This window comes from Notolepis coatsorum (genome assembly GCF_963971535.1).
Source record: "Notolepis coatsorum genome assembly, chromosome: 5".
Lineage (NCBI taxonomy): Eukaryota > Metazoa > Chordata > Actinopteri > Aulopiformes > Paralepididae > Notolepis > Notolepis coatsorum.
The window spans coordinates 152,699,319-152,722,149 of NC_140169.1; the positions used below are offsets into that span (position 1 = coordinate 152,699,319).

At 41.9% G+C, this 22,831-nt stretch overlaps 1 protein-coding gene across 1 annotated transcript in view; it reads right to left on the reverse strand.

Moving 5' to 3' along the window:
• atf2 (activating transcription factor 2) overlaps positions 1-19,242 on the reverse strand; it is a gene marked incomplete at both ends in the record, with an annotated part of 100,004 nt that extends 80,762 nt beyond the window's left edge. The window contains 4 exons of the mRNA XM_084315418.1: positions 3,881-4,012; positions 5,871-5,989; positions 7,208-7,304; positions 19,195-19,242. Of these exons, the coding sequence (XP_084171544.1) occupies positions 3,881-4,012; positions 5,871-5,989; positions 7,208-7,304; positions 19,195-19,242 (396 nt within the window). The remainder of the gene's footprint in view (positions 1-3,880; positions 4,013-5,870; positions 5,990-7,207; positions 7,305-19,194) is intronic.
• Positions 19,243-22,831: the final 3,589 nt, after the last annotated feature.

A 22,831-nucleotide genomic window follows, 5' to 3' on the forward strand; every position in this document is an offset into this window, starting at 1 on the left:
AATTTGGTTTTGAAACCAAGCCATGTTTCTTCAACCAGTGTACCATTGAGTTCATCTGACCAGTCCAGGCTCTCCAGTTCAAGGTTAAAGGCCTGATTAAGCAACAACATAGAAAGTCACTTAAAGGAACACTCCAACTTTCTGGGAAATTAGCTTATTTGCCATCTACCCTGGAGTCAGACAGGCAGATACATACCCTTTTCTTCTCTGTGCATGCATTAGGCTTAGGGAACAGCCGCACCGTTAGCCTAGCTTAGCGCCAGTCACTGAAAGTAGGTGTGCCAGTGTAGCCTAGTTCCCAACAGTCACGAAATACACACCAAAATGTTCCTGTAAACATGTTGTGACCTGTGTATTTACCACGTGGAGAATAGTTTTTTATAATAATTAGATATTTTCGTTTTCTAAGCAGATATATACTCTGAACTAGGGGTGGACGGTATGGTCTAAAATTTATATCACGGTATAATTTGAAGCATAGACGGTAACGGTATATATCACGGTATCAGTGTTTCCGTTCGAATAATTTTTTTTGCCTGATAGGCAGGCTATATAAATAATGACATCCTCAAGGCATGTAGATTTATAATATTTTAACTTAAAACTAGGCTACTTTTGCATACAGTCATTATATTCCAAATAAAATAAGTCCCGAGACTCCGTGCTGCTGCCGACTTTAAATCAAATGGGTGTCTGTGGGCAGTCGCCCGACATTAACACTATGATCGCCATGGACGAGTTTACACGTCATTCCTAGCCATGCTCATTCTGCCGAAGACGCCGTAACTCGTCTTTGATGTCAATATTTCAAAAATCTGTCATCGAAATCATTATTTCCTTTCCGGAGCCCTGAGACACACTGCAAAGCTCCACTCAACTCTCTAGCGGTTCAAGAGCACCATCTGGTGGCCGATCGGCAGATCGCCAACCGGAAATTAACCTTTGAACCGGTAGTGCTCATCCATATGTGGTCCGGGCACTCGCTATCGCTATCGAGACTCCGTATTGACACAGTGAACATCGATCGGTGCAAATAACTCGAAAAAACAACATGATTTGGACGTATATACTATTATACAACCTGGAAATGGATCGGGCATTTCTCCATCCCATAATAGAAAAGATTCTGTGCCACGCTCATCTGCCAGCGGCGCGAGGAAGCCACGGTAATATTCAGCGTTATTCTAACGTGTTCCATATAAACTGCTATGATGAACATATGACCCACTCTGGATGAATCATCTAACGCTGCCCACGGAATTATAAACGATCCCCCGCCCATCCGGTCATCATCAGATGATGCATAGAAACTTCTAGAACCACGTCCAGTTGAATTTTTTTATCTCGCACAGATTCCTACCAAACTGTATTTGATCATCAATATAATGCATTTAGGGCTATAAATCACGTTCTGAAGAAAGCTGCAGAAAACGATAAAAACATACTTATACTTTAGACCATATTTTAGTATGAATATGTAAATGAAAAAGTTTAACGTTGCTACACCCTGAACAATACATATAGGACATTGAATGGGCCATAATAATGGCAATTTAGCAATAGAATTTAAAAAGTTATAGCCCTGCAAAGAAGGGGAACTTCTCCATAGACAAATAGAGCTGGCGAGGGATGGTAAATTATGAATTTAACCCATGGCGATTAAAGTGTTAATAAACAGCAGTCTGTTATAATCACATTTTTATGAGCTAACGAATTCCGTTATATTGGACATTTGTATTAATTATATCAAGCGAAGAACTGAGAAATTTGGCAGAGAGAGACCGGCAACATTTTCGTGGGTTTGCGTGATGACTCTCTCCACCTCGCAACGACTTATTTGCAAAGAGTATGTCGCTGCAGAGCAGCAGATTCAGCTGTTTTAAGGCTCTATCTGGGGACCGCTCAACAGCGCCCCCCACCCAACAGCTGAATTGCCAATGGCTGAATTGGAGTACTGCACGGTGCCGGTACAGATGGGTGGGTTATGGTGGATTCTGCGGCTCTGCAGCTGCATAATGCTTCTCGCAAAATCCAACATCCAGCTCGCGCTGCCCAGCCGTCAGAACACTACACATCATAATGTTCACAGCAAACTGTAGTTGATCACCAGGTATGTTTTATTAACGTAGAATAATTCATATAAGAAAAACGATAGGGAAATATCTTACCTTTCTCCACTGGTTAAAAATGCCAGGAACTGAAATTGAAACTTGCTGTGCGCCGTGGTGATATGTGTTTATTATGAAATGACAATTGTGTGTTGACACGCCCACTGCGCGAAGCCTCCTAAATAACTTTTTCCAGTTTGCACATATCTATTATCTATGACTAATTCTATCTATTTTTAGGGGCAAATGCGAGTGAAATAGTCGCGCTGTGGTTACATGACGTCATTGCTATTTTAGAGCTGCTCTACCGGTTACAAGGTATAGTCAAAATCCATACCGTAGAGCAAATTCATACCGTTTATACCGTATACCGTTTATACCGTCCACCCCTACTCTGAACAATTTTTTGCCGAACCACTGCTGCCTGGGCGCAGTGATTTCATCACCTCAAAAGCCCTGTTGCTTTTTGTAAAACGGGGGCTTTTGAGGTGATGAAATCACTGCGCCCAGTGATTGTTCCATATGTATCTGCTTGTCTAACTCCAGTCCAGGGTAGATGGCAAATAAGCAAATTTCCCAAAAGGTTGGCGTGTTCCTTTAACACTTTGAGTGCCACGGACGCTTGTACATACATATGTACAGTACCCAGCGCTGAATCAATAAACGCGATCGATATTTGGAATGGTGATCAGGAATTGGAATGATATGAGGTAAGGAATCTATTTGACCAGTCTTGGGGTAATCTGATCTGTTTTCACCTATATATCAGCGTTTGCCCCATGTGTGTGTGTGTGTGTGTGTGTGTGTGTGTGTGTGTGTGTGTGTGTGGACTGTGTGTGTGTGTGCGCGCTGATCAGGAAATAAGAGAATAGATTTTTCAGATTGGTTCTCTAGCGTGTATAAGTACACATATACTATCGATAATCTAGCGTTTATTTGAAAACGATTAATAAATAGGCAGAGAAATGACAACGTTTTTTGTGTATTCCAGAATATTCCAGTAAATGCCGTTTATCACGGAATCTTTATATTTTCCTGAAACTTTCAAGAAAACAAGGGCTTTTCAAAATGCTATAAAACGGAAATGAACCGATTAAAAATGTTGACAATGTTGACTGCAAACAAGTCATTGATAAGCGACGGGCAGATTAGACACAGCCATAATTTAAGACATAGATTATGCGTTCACAGCGCTATCATTGAAGTGGGTGCTGGCATTCAACCATGTTTTACCATGTTAACCAGTGGCAACCAAAGTGTTAATAGACCCTTTTCTTGGAAAACCCAAACTGCACGTGAGTCTTTTTGGGAGACGTCCTGGATGAAAGAAGGTCATTGCACGCCGTGAGGTTTCATCCGGAGAATGTCCCTCGAGACTGACAAAAGCGAATGTTCACGCACGGCCCAAAAACGTTGTCAATGTTTACAAACAGTAAAATGGTCTATATTTGCACTGAAAAACATGACAAATAATTTAGAAGACATTAGAATCTCAGTAAAGTCAGGACCGACATTACAAAGCATTTCTTTTTGCGGAATCAGAATCATGTGAGACAAATACAAAATAAAATAGGACATTCTGACAGTGGTTCCCAACCTTTTTTTTCCTTCCAGGACACGCATATAAAATGATTGATCTCTCTCAAATATGATTACTTTGCCTAAAGTTCTCTGGACTAGGTTGGGAACCACTGGCTACAACATGACAGCTCTGTGACCTCTCTGTGATTGGTTAGGTTACAGGAAGTAGCGTGTGTAAGCAAGGCCTTTACCTTGTCATCGCTCGTGGTGGATTCTGGGTAAGGCAGCGGGCTGTCCCGCTGTGCCTCCATGGCTGCGACTGCGTATTCCTCCATTTTGTTTCTCATAATAGGTGTCACCAGAGGTGACAAGTCCAGCGGTAACTATGTGACGGAAAACGTGAACGTCAAAAGATCAAAGGCTGTACGTTGTGGAACAAAACCTGCTAACCAACATGCCAAAAGACATTAGTTAGTTTTCCTGCCGTTGCCCTTGACCAAGGTACTGGGTCAACCTTCCGTATTGTGACTAGGGATGGGTACCGAATTCGGTACTTTTAAAAGGTACTTATCGAAACACGTCGGTACTACCGAGTATCGATTCACGTGAGATACCGTTGTCGGTATAAAAAAATTTAAATAAAAAAAAATTATGATTATTATTCGTAAAATGTATATATATGTTAAGTCCGATGATGTCAAGGTTTCGTTTATCGCTAAACGAAACCGCACAAACGCAGTTGCGCACAATACATTTGACTATAGGTAAAGCAGTCGGGGCAATATGGCAAGTCAAAAACGGTCGCAAGTGTGGTTACACTTTATGAAAATAGATGCTGACAACGCTCTCTGCAACATTTGTAACGCGACGTGCAAAGCAGGGAAGGGTAATACAAACACTTGGTCAAACACAGCATCTTTTTGAAAGCTGAAGATTGTAGCATCTTTGATGCAAAGAAATGCAAGCCTAATGAGCCTCTCTCTTTGGGTGTTTGCAATTCATATTGGGGACTGGGGAGTATATGTCTCTGATATCTTGGTTGTGGGCAGGTTGTTAGAAAGTGTAGCTCAGTTTCCACATCTGCTCTGTCTGACATGGCTGTTAGCCTAGCCACGAGCATCTTTAGAGGAGAGGAGGAGATTGAATCCGGGCCACAATGGGACACTGGCTCTGTTCATGGTCACGAATGGATTCCAGCTTCATTTATTTACTACAGATGACAAACGTGTTGTTTCTGTTTTTCTTTTTTACATACTTGCGCCACACGGAACAACTGATCACTACAGCCCAGCATCATATTACTGTAGCCAGTCTCTTGAAACACTACTGTCTATCTCCAAACTTCCACTCCTCTCGAAACGTTCTTTTGTTATGTGCTCTCTCTGCCGTGGTGGGTTCTCTTTTTAGCGGTCGGCTTACTCCTTCCATAGTTTCACATATTTATATTTGTAACCCGTTTAACGTTCTTAAGCTGACGTTAGCTAACTGTGGGACATAACGTTAGCTCCTAGGGCTACAGTGCAAGCCGGCACAACTCGGGACAGAAGGGTAGAGGATGTGACGTCTGTAAACAAGCCACACACACACACACACCGCAGAGCGGGTCTTCTCCAAAGCGGGGGAGAAGCACACAGTGAGTGTGGAGCGAAAATGACTGCTAGAATACTCAATCAGCAGCAGAGTAGTTCATTGCTGCTAGATTGTTTGTTTGTTTAATCAGTTGTAAAAATACTTTACATGAGTAAGATGTAAATAATAATAAAGTAATAATAATACATTATTTATTTATTAAATATTACGTTTTGATTTTTTTTTTACAACTGAGGTAGGTAGATACAATTTTTAGAGACTAAAGTACAGAAAAAAGGTACCGTTGGGTACCGGTATCGATTCACAGGTACCGGTTCAAATGTGAACGGTACCCATCCCTAATTGTGACAGTGAAAGGGTAACCATCTGTAGTGTGGTAGCGAAATGGTTAATAAAGGTTCAACTTAACTTAACCCTTTCACTGCTGCACTACCAAACGCTTAACCCTTTCACTGTCACAATACGGAAGGTTAACCCTTTCACTGCCACTCAACAGCAGGTTGACCCTTTCACTATCACACTACAGACGGTTAACCCTTTACTATCACACTACAGAACCAAGGGTTAACCTGCTGTAGTGTGGTAGTGAAAGGGTCAACAGAAATGAAAGCGGAGAGATGGACTGACCAGGAGTAAAGCGGTGGGAACGACCTTCTTGATGTCATCTTCAGACGCCTTTTTGAAGTCGTGCTCAAAGGGACTCGTGAGTTCGTTGAACAGGCCGACCTCCTCACAGTTCTTCAGGAAGCGGGTCGGCGTGGGCGTTTGGTCTGAAATGGAAGAAGATCTTTTGATAACCTTGCTGCCGGTCATATCTCTGGCTCCCGCCAAAGAAGTCTGGGGAAATTGTTGTTTAAAAAATAAATGTGGTAAAGGGATTTGAGGGTATCTAGGGATGTCCGATATTATCGGCCTACCGATATTATCGGCCGATATTGGCATTAAAATGTGATATCGGAAAATATCTGTATCGGTTTTCAAAAAAAAAAAAAAAAAAAAAAAAAAAAATACATTTCTATAACCTTTATTTACCCAGGCAAGCAAGTAAGAACTAATTCAGATTTTATTCATTGTCAAAAGTATGCATAATGTTTTTTTGGTTTTTTGATCCACTTTTTCTCCCATTTTCTATTTTTTCTCCCATCCCAATTTTCATATCGTCCAATTCAACCCTCCCCTGTCTTCGAACGTTGTTTCTTGCCTCCCACAAGCCGACTGCAATGTGGACTAAGTCATACATAGCACGAGTCCCCTCCGTTACTCGAGGTAACAGCCGTCGCATCTTTTCACCTGCGCAGCTCAATCTTTCAGCGTCAGGGGTCTGGGCTTTGGAGGGGCCCCGCCCCCGTCGCTTCTTGATTCTACTGCGCAGGCGCACCAACCGACCTGTAGGAGTCGCTGTCCACAACGCCCGATCCCCACCCTTCAGTTTCCCTCCCCGTAATACGGCCAATGTGTATTACTGTGGACGACCAGCTAAACTGAAAGCGAGGCATCCTGTTCGAGCCCAGTCTCCAGCATTCGTTGCGAGTGCCTTGCCCACTGCGCCACGTAGCCGACCAAAAAGTATGCATAATGTTGTGTTAATTCCACAACAAGAGATATGTAATGTTAATTACCTGAAATTATTCCGTTTTTTTGGGGGGGAAACCCTGCATATATCGGTATCGGTTGATATCGGTATCGGAAATTAAGAGTTGGACAATATAAGTATATCGGTATCGGTAAAAAAGCCAATATCAAGCATCCTAGGGGTATAAAGGTATTTGACGGTATAAAGGTATTTGACGGTATAAAGGTATTTGACGGTATACATTTCCCATACAAATTACAATGTGATATGACAGATACGGGGGAGACAGTGGCTCAGGAGGTCGACCGGTCATCTGGCAATCTGAAAGGTTCCCGGTTCGATTCCGGCTCCAGCTCCTCCCTCTTCATATTTCATATTCATATTTGAGCAAGAATCGTGCTGCAGCCCTACTTACCGGCGACGATGACGCTGTCACTCCTCGCCGGACCAAACTTCAGTGTCATCTCATGTTTATGTTTGTGGACGGCCAGGTGGTCTTCGTTTGTAAATCGCTGGGAAAAAGGTATGATAATAACTCTTTACAAAGCATACTGTACACAACAAAGACACATACTGATTAGGGATGCACCGATCCGATATTGATATCGGATCCGATATGACTAAAATAGCTGGATCGGGTATCAAAAAAAGAAATCTGATTATTATATTTTTTTTTTATATATATAATAATAAATTAAATAATAAATAATAATTGAGTACATTTATATCTATGTGTTCATTTGTTAGGAAAAGTTAGAAAAGTAATGTTTTTAAGTCAAGCCTGATGTTGCCTTGCACAAAAGAATGATCCCAGTCTCTTCCACACAGTGTGGCATACAGTTTATTAATTGAACAATGGGTATCGGATCGGTACTCGGCATCGGCCGATACCCAAAGCCCAGGTATTCGGTATCGGGACTGAAAAAGTCGGATCGGTGCGTCCCTAATACTGATGGCTGTTCTTCCAACTCCTCTCACCCCCCCTATGAGGAGCTAGCCAAGATGAGGAGCACATTCAGCCATATACTTACCCCCCCCCCCCCCCCCCCCCCCACGACACACCACTAACCTCCCCGGCCAGCCCTTCATGCCAGTGTGCCATCAGGCTCCACAACCGTGGGCACAGACTTCTGCCAATTGCTGGAGAACTAACTAACGGCTGGTGAACTTGAGAACTGTTAGGACTGTCTGACTCTTAATCACAGACTCTGGTGCAGTGTGTTGTTACGGTTTGGAACATGTGTATTACCATCATCACTATTGATTGATTGATTGATTGAAACGTTTATTAACAGATTGCAGAATGGGTACAGTACAGTACAGCTCAATACATACAATTGTTAAGGGGATGCAGACCAGAGAAAGACTTTCTGTTTGATTGAATCCTGCCACCCAATACTGTTATCATTATTATCACCAGTACTTTGTATAGCTCTGTATGCTCTAGGGCAGGGGTTCCCAAACTTTTCAGGCCGGGGCCCAGAAAATAAGGCGTCAGAGAGCCGCGGCCCAATGCACATCGTCTGGCCTTTTTTTTTTTTTTTTTGCCAGGCGACCGATTTTTTAAGCCAAATATCACTTCAATCCTATTAAGTTAGTTCAAGTTAGTTATTCATTTATATGTGCTATTTATGAGAGGGCTAACTTGTTGCAAAATAATAATGATAATAATAATAGCCTCATTAAAATACTATTGTTGCTTCGGTTGTTTTCAGCGTTTTATGTGCATAATCTGTTATTTAGTTTGAAATGTTCGTTGAAATAAGTAGATTTTTCGTTTTTGTTTATTTATTAAGTTAATATAAAACCATATAGTCACATTTTAGAATACAATAGAATAGAATTTTAGAATACAACTAGAAACACTGTCCTGGCCTGCTTCTAAGTTCAGTGACCTGACAAACAAAATTAAAATAAAAAAATTAAAAATTAAATTTTTTTTTTTTTTTTTTTTTTTTTTTTTTAAATCATCTCGCGGCCCATCCGTGGCTGCTCGCGGCCCACCTTTGGGTCGCGACCCCGACTTTGGGAACCACTGCTCTAGGGGTGGGGTGGGGGGGAAATCGATACGTAGTAGTATCGCGATACTTTGCGTGGCGATACTGTATCGATATTTGATTTTTTATTAAAAAAAATTATATATATTCTTTTTGTATAAGGAAGTTGCATTGTTCATTTCAATACCTGTAATATTACAGTAGTCCACACACATGCACACATGTGCATTCAGTTAACACTTTGGGTGCCTAGAAACGATTTACAACGTCTTTCCCGGCCATGCTCAAGGTGCCGAGGACGCTGTACAGCGTCTTTGATCTGTTTACATCTTTTTTCGATTTTCCCCGTCTGAACTTCACCGCGGAGCTTTTGGAAGAAAATTTTAACCGGAAACTGCATTTCCTCTCAAATTTCACTAGGTGGCAGTGTCCCCCTATTTTCTAACACTATCACAATAGGGGGAATATTGTACCCCACAATGAATCTGGCATTTGATTGGCCAGCATACCTGGCCAATGTAACCACAGGTATAAAACGTTAGCGCGATCCCAGAATCTACGAGGTTTTGGAGGAGAGAGAGAGAGAGAGATAGATAGAGCGATAGAGAGAGAGAGAGAGATTGAGAGAGAGATTTGAATTGAGATCAGCCTATAGTCTATATTTATAGTGTTATACAGTATAGTGGTAGTATCAGACTAATTGTAAGGTTTCAGCTGTGCTTTAGAAAGTACTTAGTCGTGCTAAGTAGTAGTACTATTCGAGGGATTAGTGTGTAGTCTAGGTAGTATATTTCAGTAGTAGTAATAGTAGTTTGATCAGTTAGTAGTTTCATTTAGATTATTAGATCAGTATGAAGAGACGTAGTGTAGGAAAGCGAGGGGACAATCCGGCGGCGGGTCGCTTTGTTCAGACGAAGCTGGCGTTTGGACCCGCGGTTGTTCAAGCAGCAGCAGCACCAACAGCACCAACGTCTTTGGTAGCTCCGATCGGAGAGAGCCGTGAGACCGTTGCTGGGCCCAGTAACGCGTCTCGCCCCGGGACCGGGAGCGGCTCTACCCGACGCAGTTCGAGGAAGAGGAAGGCTGCCGCTGTGGTCATAGCTTCTTCATGCGAGTCAGGGGACAGCGATTCGACCGCCCACGAATCTGATGGGAGCGCCGATTGGGAACCACCAGGTAATTACACGGTCTTATATATATATATATATATATGTGTGTGTGTGAAACGTGTATTTGATGATTTACATACTGTGACTATGTAACGTTAGTTCGACAAACCAACGGCGATATGCATGTGATTGTGTGTGTGTGTGAAACGTGTATTTGATGATTTACATACTGTGACTATGTAACGTTAGTTCGACAAACCAACGCCGGCGATATGCATGTGATTGTGTGTGTGTGAAACGTGTATTTGATGATTTACCTACCGCTTATTCTGTGACTATGTAACGTTAGTTTGCCAAACCTAACGCTGATATGCATTTATTATATTCTAGCTCCGGAATCATCTGACGATGATCTCGGCTTGGGTCGGAGGTATGAGTCTGATTCATCGCACGATTCAGACGTGGGAGTTGGACACGGTGGTGGTCGACGGGGCAACGGTACGTCATGTTTACTAATGCAATGTGAATATTGTTTTGTGCATGTTCAAATCGATAGTTGAATGATATAGGATATAGTAGGCATGTAGTACAGGCCACGCTACCATGTGCTACAGTTAGGTTGTCTTGTGTGCGTGTGTGTGTGTGTGCATGTGCACGCCCTTTGAAGTGGCTCTTTGAAGTGTGTAGCTATCATGTAAGTGATAATAGTTGCATGCTGGGCATGATACGACGTGGTGGTGGTGGTCGACGTGGTAATTGGTATGTTGCAATGTGAATATTGTTTTGTGCATGTTCAAATCGATAGTTGAATGATATAGGATATAGTAGGCATGTAGTACAGGCCACGCTACCATGTGCTACAGTTAGGTTGTCTTGTGTGCGTGTGTGTGTGTGTGTGTGCATGTGCACGCCCTTTGAAGTGGCTCTTTGAAGTGTGTAGCTATCATGTAAGTGATAATAGTTGCATGCTGGGCATGATACGACGTGGTGGTGGTGGTCGACGTGGTAATTGGTATGTTGCAATGTGAATATTGTTTTGTGCATGTTCAAATCGATAGTTGAATGATATAGGATATAGTAGGCATGTAGTACAGGCCACGCTACCATGTGCTACAGTTAGGTTGTCTTGTGTGCGTGTGTGTGTGTGTGCATGTGCACGCCCTTTGAAGTGGCTCTTTGAAGTGTGTAGCTATCATGTAAGTGATAATAGTTGCATGCTGGGCATGATACGACGTGGTGGTGGTGGTCGACGTGGTAATTGGTATGTTGCAATGTGAATATTGTTTTGTGCATGTTCAAATCGATAGTTGAATGATATAGGATATAGTAGGCATGTACAGGCCACTACATTTAGTTACATGGATGTGTGTGTGTGTGTGTGTGTGTAGATGCCTCACCCCATGCCATTTGATGTGTGTGTGTATGTGTGTGTGTGTGTGTGCAGTGTGTGTACACACACACACACACAAGATCAAAAGACATGCATCCTCTCCAACACCTTTGAACTTCGCAGTACATGGTGAGGCCTCTATATGCAAATTCCATTGATTACAGCACACACATACACAATGGCATGGGCACATGGCGAGGCCTATATTTAAATGCATGGTTGTGTAGCATATGTAAAATTCCATTGATTACAACACACACACATGTACATGCTTTGATGGCCGCTGATTTATTTTGTGTTCACACAGCAGAACACTCCGAAACCGAATCCGGGGCCAATACACCAACATGCTTGGGTATGTACTAACTACATTTATGTATGTGTAAATGTATTACTATTGTGTTTTGTGAGACTTACTTACTGAATGAATTTAATCCAATTCAGATTCTGGCGCAGACCCTGCAGATAGTGATGCTGAGACTGGCAACGACATAGGATCACATTCTACTCCTGCAGGTAATTGTACATGGTGGTGACTGGCTGCTGCTAGAGCCTGGGCCTGGTGGTAGCTGGCTGCTGCTAGAGCCTGGGCCTGGTGGTGACTGGCTGCTGCTAGAGCCTGGGCCTGGTGGTGACTGGCTGCTGCAGGGCCTGGGCCTGGTGGTGACTGGCTGCTGCAGGGCCTGGGCCTGGTGGTGACTGGCTGCTGCAGGGCCTGGTCTGGTGGTGATGGTGGTAAATACAATGACAATGCGTTGCCCTAGTGTAATGTATTACATCATGTGATTCTAGAACTGGATGCTAGTCTGGACATGCCGGAACCCGTTGCAGGGCGGAAACGCACATCTAAGAGCGGTAAGTTGGCCTCACTCTGCACACCACTTCCAGCTCTGACCTCTGACCCCCACACCACGTCCAGCTCTGACATCTGAACCCCACACACACTCACTCATTCACTCACACAGTTTGTAACTACGTGGCATATGAATGTCTACAGTAGGGGTGTTATAGTATATTTGTATAATTGACAGGTCGTGGAGGAGCGAAGAGCAGGGCTGCGATCCGCCAGGAAGAGGAGAATGCCTGGTCTCATGAGGGCTGGGTGCCTCAAAGGATCCCCTTCACAGCCCAACCGGGGTTGCTCCAGGACGCCAAGGCACTCAGATCTTACCGGCCTGCGAAATGGATGGATCTGTTCCTGACAGATGCTTTTCTGAACTCTATTGTTGCCCAGTCCAACCTCTACGCTGAGCAGTCCATTGCCCGGCTGGACCCCACGCTAACCAGTAGCAGGGCACTGCTTTGGAAGCCCCTCACATTGAAGGAGCTGAAGAAGTTCCTCGGACTCCATTTCCTTAGCAGTGTCCTGCGGAAGCCTCGCGTGGACCAGATGTGGACCACTGACGACATGATGTACACACCGTACTACTCTGATACCATGCCACGCAACAGGTTCCAATTGATCTGGCGATTCCTCCACTTTGCGGACAATACTTCCCTGGAGGTTAGAGACAAATTGTGCAAAGTACGCCCTGTAGTCGACCATGTAAACGCGAGGTGCAAGGAGCTGTACCAGCCTGAACGCGAGCTCGCCATTGACGAGGGGGTGATGGCATGGCGAGGCCGCCTGACCTTCCGGGTCTACAACCCCAACAAGCCCACCCGCTATGGCATCAAGTCCTACTTCCTGTGCGAATCACGCACAGGATATTGCTTTTCATTTAAGCCATATTGTCGGGAAGGCTCGCTCCTGGGGGACACGGTCGTCGGTCTGCTTGGACGTCTGTCTGGGGCCGGCTATACGCTCTTCATGGACAACTTCTACAACTCGGTACGTATGTCCGCCAGGCTCCGACAGTTGAGGACCGACGTCTGTGGTACCCTCAGGAAGCACCGGGGCGAGCCAGCCATCATCAAGAACATTACCAAACGTGACATCGGTGTGGGGGAGCGCATTGCGGTCAACAACAAGGAGGTCCTGATCGTGGCATGGCGCGATAAGAGAATCGTGAAGACCATCAGCAGCTTCCACGAGGACACCATGGAAAAGGCGATGGTGTGGAAGAAGCAGAAGAAGGGCAAAGCGCTGAGGGTGGAGATGCTCAAGCCATCATCAATCCTGGAGTACAATAAATTCATGAACGGCGTCGATCAGCTGGATCAGAATATATCGTACTATCCGGTTACACGTAAGACTGGAAAGTGGACCAAAAAGTTTGTGATGTATCTGATCCAAATATGTATCTTCAACGCGTTTGTCTTGTACAAAAAAAAGCACCCACAAGGGCATTACTCCAACCTCTTCCGGTTCACCAGGGCTGTGGCGCGGACCTACACAGACGGTAAGGAGAAGAAGATTCCTGGGGTGACAGCGGAGATGGAGGCGGAGGCGGAGGCAGGGGAGGAGGCAGGGGAGGAGGCAGGGGAGGAGGCAGGGGGTGGGGATGAGGAGGAGGCAGGGGCTGAGCAGGTGGGGCGTGTCGACCCTAGGGCCCCACTGGGGGACCCGCAGAGCAGATTAGTGGGTGGCTTTGTGAAGCATGTAATGGTTGCATACAAAGCCACCCCGAAGAAAAAGCTACCGTGTAGGAAATGTCGTGTCTGCAGTAGGCGTGGCATCAGGAGTGAGACCAGATATTTTTGCACATCGTGCAAAGTCCCCCTGCATCGTGACAAATGCTTCGCTCTGTACCACACAAAGAGGGATTTCTCTAAATAGTTTCTTTATTAGTTGTCATACAGAAGTACAGACTACTTCTAAATAATCTGGCACACAGAAGTACAGATTACTTCTAAATAATCCATCATTGTGTGATACAGACAGAACCATGTGTACCGGTACATAGTATAGCTAGCTGAGTGTAGTATAGTATAGTGTAGTATAGTATAGTATAGTATATTGTAGTATAGTATAGTATAGTATAGTGTATGGGTAGTTGCACTGTTTTCTGTACAAGACAAATGCGTTGAACACATGTATTTGGGCCACGGTTGTCGATATTGCATAGGCATGTTTGGACCACTTGCAGATGAGACGTTATGTTAGCGATCTAGCTGTATCGACTCCATTCATAATTTGCATTGTGTGTGTATATCGTTTTTTTTTATTTATCTTTTTCCCCCCTCATTTTTACCGTTTGCACAGAACCAATGGTTGCTGACAGTCACCCAGTTTAAAAAAGTATATACTGTAGGTAACATACCACACTTTTCTAATGCAGTCCATTGGCCTATTATTTATATACTTTGGAAGCATGTATTGGATATTTTTTGGTCCACAGATCATCTGGCGCTTCATCCATTTATCAATGGACAATGCAGTCATCGATGCGAGAGACCAAGTAAGATATGCCCTGTAGTTCATGTGACGTGAATGTTACCAGCAAACTTCTAAATGCACTGAAACAATGGTTGGTTATCCTCCAGTGTTCACTTTTTATAAGGTATTGTCTTTGTAAATTACCATAATCCTATACTGTGAATGTTACCAACAAACTCCTAAATGCACTGACACAATGGTTGGTTATCATCAGCCAGTGTTCACTTTTTATAAGGTATTGTCTTGGTAAATTACCATAATCCTATACTGTGAATGTTACCAACAAACTCCTAAATGCACTGAAACAATGGTTGATTATCCTCCAGTGTTCACTTTTTATAAAGTATTGTATTGGTAAATTACCATAATCCTATACTGTGAATGTTACCAACAAACTCCTAAATGCACTGAAACAATGGTTGATTATCCTCCAGTGTTCACTTTTTATAAGGTATTGTCTTGGTAAATTACCATAATCCTATACTGTGAATGTTACCAACAAACTCCTAAATGCACTGAAACAATGGTTGATTATCCTCCAGTGTTCACTTTTTATAAGGTATTGTCTTGGTAAATTACCATAATCCTATACTGTGAATGTTACCAACAAACTCCTAAATGCACTGAAACAATGGTTGATTATCCTCCAGTGTTCACTTTTTATAAGGTATTGTCTTGGTAAATTACCATAATCATATACTGTGAATGTTACCAACAAACTCCTAAATGCACTGACACAATGGTTGGTTATCATCAGCCAGTGTTCACTTTTTATAAGGTATTGTCTTGGTAAATTACCATAATCCTATACTGTGAATGTTACCAACAAACTCCTAAATGCACTGAAACAATGGTTGATTATCCTCCAGTGTTCACTTTTTATAAGGTATTGTATTGGTAAATTACCATAATCCTATACTGTGAATGTTACCAACAAACTCCTAAATGCACTGAAACAATGGTTGATTATCCTCCAGTGTTCACTTTTTATAAGGTATTGTCTTGGTAAATTACCATAATCCTATACTGTGAATGTTACCAACAAACTCCTAAATGCACTGAAACAATGGTTGATTATCCTCCAGTGTTCACTTTTTATAAGGTATTGTCTTGGTAAATTACCATAATCCTATACTGTAAATGTTACCAACAAACTCCTAAATGCACTGAAACAATGGTTGGTTATCATCACAGTGTTCACTTTTTATAAGGTATTGTCTTGGTAAATTACCATAATCCTATACTGTGAATGTTACCAACAAACTCCTAAATGCACTGAAACAATGGTTGATTATCCTCCAGTGTTCACTTTTTATAAGGTATTGTATTGGTAAATTACCATAATCCTATACTGTGAATGTTACCAACAAACTCCTAAATGCACTGAAACAATGGTTGATTATCCTCCAGTGTTCACTTTTTATAAGGTATTGTCTTGGTAAATTACCATAATCCTATACTGTGAATGTTACCAGCATATAATGCACAGCAACAATGGTTGGTACTGATGACTTGTCACCCAGTTTATTGAACATATTTTACAATAAAAATGTTCATGGCATCAAAGTTTCAAGTTTTTTGCATTGTAAAGTATTCTGTATTTTATAATAATGTTGTCTGGACCTACACCAGTAGTTATAAAACTTACTTGTTCATTAGCGCCAGGCATATCAATCAAATGACCAACAAAGTAATCAATCAATCAAACAAATCAATCTATGAATCAAACTATCAACAAAACAATCAAACATTCTATCAAGCAAATGACCAACAAAGTAATCAATCAATCAAACAAATCAATCTATGAATCAAACTATCAACAAAACAATCAAACATTCTATCAATCAAATGACCAACAAAGTAATCAATCAATCAAACCAATCAATCTATGAATCAAACTATCAACAAAACAATAAAACATTCTATCAAGCAAATTACCAACAAAACAATCAAACATTCTATCAATCAAATGACCAACAAAGTAATCAATCAATCAAACAAATCAATCTATGAATCAAACTATCAACAAAACAATCAAACATTCTATCAATCAAATGACCAACAAAGTAATCAATCAATCAAACCAATCAATCTATGAATCAAACTATCAACAAAACAATCAAACATTCTATCAATCAAATGACCAACAAAGTAATCAATCAATCAAACCAATCAATCTATGAATCAAACTATCAACAAAACAATCAAACATTCTATCAATCAAATGACCAACAAAGTAATCAATCAATCAAACCAATCAATCTATGAATCAAACTATCAACAAAACAATCAAACATTCTATCAAGCAAACTATCAACAAAACAATCAAACATTCTATCAATCAAATGACCAACAAAGTAATCAATCAATCAAACAAATCAATCTATGAATCAAACTATCAACAAAACAATCAAACATTCTATCAATCAAATGACCAACAAAGTAATCAATCAATCAAACCAATCAATCTATGAATCAAACTATCAACAAAACAATAAAACATTCTATCAAGCAAATTACCAACAAAACAATCAAACATTCTATCAATCAAATGACCAACAAAGTAATCAATCAATCAAACCAATCAATCTATGAATCAAACTATCAACAAAACAATCAAACATTCTATCAATCAAATGACCAACAAAGTAATCAATCAATCAAACAAATCAATCTATGAATCAAACTATCAACAAAACAATCAAACATTCTATCAAGCAAACTATCAACAAAACAATCAAACATTCTATCAAGCAAACTATCAACAAAACAATCAAACATTCTATCAATCAAATGACCAACAAAGTAATCAATCAATCAAACAAATCAATCTATGAATCAAACTATCAACAAAACAATAAAACATTCTATCAATCAAACCAATAAAACAATCTGTCAAACAATCAATCAATCAAACCATCCATCCATCCATCCCAGTCTAAATTGCTTTATAACACGTTCAGTACCTATTATCACCCCGCCGGCACACCTTTCATAAAAGTGCCTGTAACTTCTGTTCTAAATAATTTACCTCCACTTTTATCTTTTGTTGACGTTTTTTAACTTGTAATTGTGAACGAACGAAGACATGCAGAAACAAACGGTTTTTTGCATTGTGTACATCAACTTGTCGTCTTCAAATGAGCCCAACCATTTCCCCATAGTTATAATATAAAATATAGAAATAGCTCCGCTAAGATCATGAGATATGCTAGAATCGTCCAGGAATCCTGGCAACCCACAGTCATTTTCCGGATTTTTGGCCGGCACCCAAAGTGTTAAGTTGGAATATGACTGTAATACAAACAGTTCAGTTTGTCAGGTACATGCAACACAGATTACAGTGTTGACATCTGTCTGCTTGAGAAAATACCATGTTCTGCAATAAAAATGATTGAAGTGAGATGAACAGACTGAACTTTATTTTATTAGATAAAACATGTTGACAAAGTTTTACTTTGCAGTTGAAAAAAGGTAATAAATCGCAATATTAATATCGCAATACTCAGCATATCGCAATATATTTAGTATCGCAATACTATCGTATCGTGACTCAAGTATCGTGATAGTATCGTATCGTGAGGCCTCTGGTGATTCCCACCCCTAGTATGCTCCATTATTATTATTACCTACTCTAACCGTCTAAGACGTTCTGCTACAACCTATATTCTGCTACACATGAATTTCCCCAAGAGGATTAATAAAGGAACAATTGACTTGACTTCAGGAACAGCTTCTGTCCCTCAGCTGTCATCTCTCTGAACTCTGTACCATGGTGACAGCCCCCCCCCCCTTACCGTATGAACTCTGTACCATGGTGACAGCCCCCCCCCCCCCCCCTTACCGTATGAACTCTGAACCCCATCGACTTTACTCGTCTAGGCTCTGTTACCCATACTGTACAAACTGTGAACACTACTGTTGTTGCCTATGATTCAATGTATACTTGCCTACTGCCTTAGTTACACTGTAATCACAACAAGAGGTGCTTTTGCATTTTACAGTTGTGTCATTGAATGATCACTGAACAAAGTGAATTTCATCTGGGGCAGCACTAATATCAACTTGTTGTAAGTTGTAACGATGATTGATGTTGATGGTAAAACATGCAGCTCCTCGGCGGCTGAGTGGCGCAGTGGGCAAGGCGCTCGCCACTAACACAGGATATGCTGGAATCGAGCCCAGCTCTCGGCGTTGCTACCGGTCGTCATACTAACACAATTGGCAGTGTTAGAGGGTGGAAGTCGATGGGTGGGGATTGGACGTTGTGGACAGCGACTCCTACAGGTCGGTTGGGTGACGCCTGTACAGCAGAAACAGGAAGTATCGGGGGCAGCGTGAGCCTCCCACGCGTTACTCCTCGCCACTGAGAGTTTGAGCTGTCTGGTGAAAAGATGCGACAGGCTGCCTCCTCGTGTACCGGAGGGGACACGTGATGCAAGGCTTCTATCCTCACTACAGCCGACCAGTGGGAGGCATAGTCTAGCAACGTTCAAGACAGGGGAGGGGAGAATTGGAATCACGAAATTGGGACGGGAGAAAAATAGAAAAATAAGGAGAAAAAGTGGATCGTAGGAGGTTGCATACCTGACCGCATCCAGGAGCAGTACATAGGAACGGTTTATCATCACTCATATTAAGGATTTCCTGTTGTTTAAACCTAAAATGAAGAAGATAAAAGTACAAGAAGCAGGACTTCAGCTAAATCAAATCTCACAAGAACTCAATAGTGTGTGTTGCTTATGAAGAACTTTAAAAATTTAGCATCACAATTAAAATTAGGCTCCCCACCGTATATATTTTTTCTCCCGCCCACCCACCCCCTCCTAATGTACAGTCTCCTCCCCATCATATGTATATATTCTCTGTTAGGATCTCTGTTTAACAGTACACAAATGTAACAGTACTATATACAGGTGCAGCTCAATAAATTTGAATATTGTGGAAAAGTTCATTTATTTCAGTAATTCAATTTTAAAAAGCGAAACTCTTATAGATTATAGATTCATTACACACAAAGTGAAATATTTCAAGCCTTTATTTGTTTTAATTTTGAAGATCATGGCTTACAGCTCATGAAAACCCCAAATTCAGTATCTCACAGAATTAGAATATTGTGAATGGTTCAATATTGTGGTCCCACGTTGTCACACTCTAATCAGATAATTAACTGAAAACACCTGCAAAGGTTTCCTGAGCCTTTAAATAGTGTTTCAGTCTGGTTTAGTGGGCTACACAATCATGGGGACGACTGCCGAGTCATTGACACCCTCCACAAGGACGGTAAGCCACAAAAGGTCATTGCTAAAGAAGCTGGCTGTTCACAGAGTGCTGTATCCAAGCATATCCATAGAAAGTTGAGTGGAAGGAAGAAACTGTGGTAGGAAAAGGTGCACAAGCAACAGGGACAACCGCAGCCTTGAGAGGATTGTCAAGCAAAGCCCATTCAAGAATTTGGGGAAGCTTCACAAGGAGTGGACTGAGGCTGGAGTCAGAGCATCAAGAGCCACCACACACAGACGTGTCCAGGACGCCTGAATTATTTAACTAACGGATTTCCAGTTCCGCATTCGCGTTCTGCGCTCTGATTGGCCACTGACGTTTCTGGTCGCGCCAATCGTGTGACGGCAAGTTCTGCCACCGGTTAAGCTTAGGCACTCTTTCGAAGTTGGTTAAGGTTAGTTTGTCTTAGAGCAGGGCGATAGAACACCAGCCCTGATTCCAAACTCTAACCTTAACCAACTTTGAAAGAGTTGCCTAAGCTTAACCAGTGATAAACTAGGCGTTAGGTAGTTTGCTGCTGTTCGAGGCGGAAATGGGCGCGTCACGCGATTGGGCGCACATGTCACATGACCAGAAACGTCAGTGGCCAATCAGATCGCAGAACTGGAAATCCGTTAGTTAAAGAATAGACGCGTCCAGGACATGGGCTACAACTGTCACATTCCTCCTGTCAAGCCACTCCTGAACCAGAGACGTCGTCAGAAGCGTCTTACCTGGGCTAAGGAGAGAAATAACTGGACTGTTGCTCAGTGGTCCAAAGTCCTCTTTTCAGATGAAAGTAAATGTTGCATTTCATTTGGAAATCAAGATCCCAGAGTCTGAAGGAAGAGTGGAGGCACATCCTCCACGTTGCTTGAGGTCCAGTGTGAAGTTTCCACAGTCAGTGATAATTTGGGGTGCCATGTCATCTGATGGGGTTGGCCCACTGTGTTTTCTCACGTCCAGTCAACGCAGCCGCCTACCAGGAGGTTACAGAGCACTTCATGCTTCCTTCTGATGACAAGCTTTATGGAGATGTTGATTTCATTTTCCAGCAAGACTTGGCACCTGCCCACAGTGCCAAAAGTACCAGTAACTGGTTTAATGACTGTGGTATTACTGTGCTTGATTGGCCAGCAAACTTGCCTGACCTGAACCCCATAGAGAATTTCACTTTTTTTTATTGAATTACTGAAATAAATGGACTTTTCCACAATATTCTAATTTATTGAGCTGCACCTGTACCTCATGTATGTCCCTATGCCATAAATGTCATGATGTACACCTTACTGTAAATTGTACCTAAATTGTACCTCATCCCATTTCTGCTTCGCACTATATAGTATTGTACATTAGTACACTGCATAGTATTGTATATTATATGGTAACTCAGTTACGGCTATTATGCATCGAACATTGTACATATGTCTATACTGAACACTGTGACCTCATTTTCTACTTCTAATTTACATGCTATACTATGTTATTTGATACTATCTTGTCTAGCACAGTCTCTGGAGCGTAACAGTAAGAAGCATTTTGTATGAAAGTATTCTGTACTTCTGTATGACAACTATTAAAGAAACTTGAAACTTGAATGTCATGTATGTTGTGTATGTCATAAATGTCACTATGAATTGAAAATGGGGGACCCTGATCATGTAAACAAGACGAAAGTCTTTCTCTGGTCTGCATCCCCTTAACAAATTGTGTGTATTGAGCCGTACTGTATTGTACCCATTCTGCAATCTGTTAATAAAGTGTTCAATCAATCAATCAATCAAACACATGGGCGGTTGCTTTGGTGGTTGTTTGTTGACACTCGTCGTAATAACACCAGAACGCCCATTCTCGTCCAGTTGTTTTATACAGCAGGTGATTGTCTAAATACAATAAACGTACAAAGGCCACCCTGCACGTATCGATAATCAAGACACATCTAACGACAGCGATATCCGATGCTAGTCTGATATCAAACATAATATTATAGCAAAACGGCATTGATACAGTTAGCCAGCTGTTTGTAAATAAGGAGCGATGAGCCGTTTCAGGCGGTTAGAGCCTGCTAGGATTGATTGATTGAAAATTGTATTAACAGATTGCAGAATGGGTACAATACAGTACAGCTCAATACACACAATTGTTAAGGGAATGCAGACCAGAGAAAGACTTTCGTCTTCATCAATTCATCATAACGTATACATGACAGTTGTTACATTTACTGCTAGGACACCGTCGCCGTACCTCCATTATATCACTAAACAGGAGTCGAGTGAGCATTTACAACATGTCAACTTGTTTCGATGTATACGTCCCTCCCTCGTAGCTTAAACAAATATTTTGTTTTTGACATTAGCTTTGTCCGTAAACGCCGTCAGCTCCATGGACACTTACCCCACAGGCACCACTACCCTCGGTGACAACGGCCAACTTCCGTGTCGAGATCTCGCGATGTCCCACTTCCGTGTCTAGATTTCGCGAGCTCAGCATGCGCTATTACGTAAACGTCACGCAAACCAATGTTAGGGTGATTTGGCTGAGATTTGGGGGTTGAATTGATTGAAAACTTTAACAGACTGCGTGGGGACAGTACAGTACAGCTCAATACACACAATTGTTAAGAGGATGCAGACCAGAGAAAGACTTTAGTCTTGTTTACATCAGGGTCCCCCATTTTTAATTCATCATAACATACATGACAGATACAGTACTGCTACATCTATACATTTATGACATATCAGATACAAATACAGTACTGTTTGATTGAATCCTGCCACCCAATACTGTTATCATTATCACCAGTACTTTGTATAGCATCTTGTTTACATCAGGGTCCCCCATTTTCAATTCATATCAAAATGTACTTCAGTAACTCTCTCGGGTGCACATCATATAAATCGTAGAGGACAAGCGAAATGTCTTTGGAAGACGTAAACCATGACATAGGACTGATGGCTGCGTT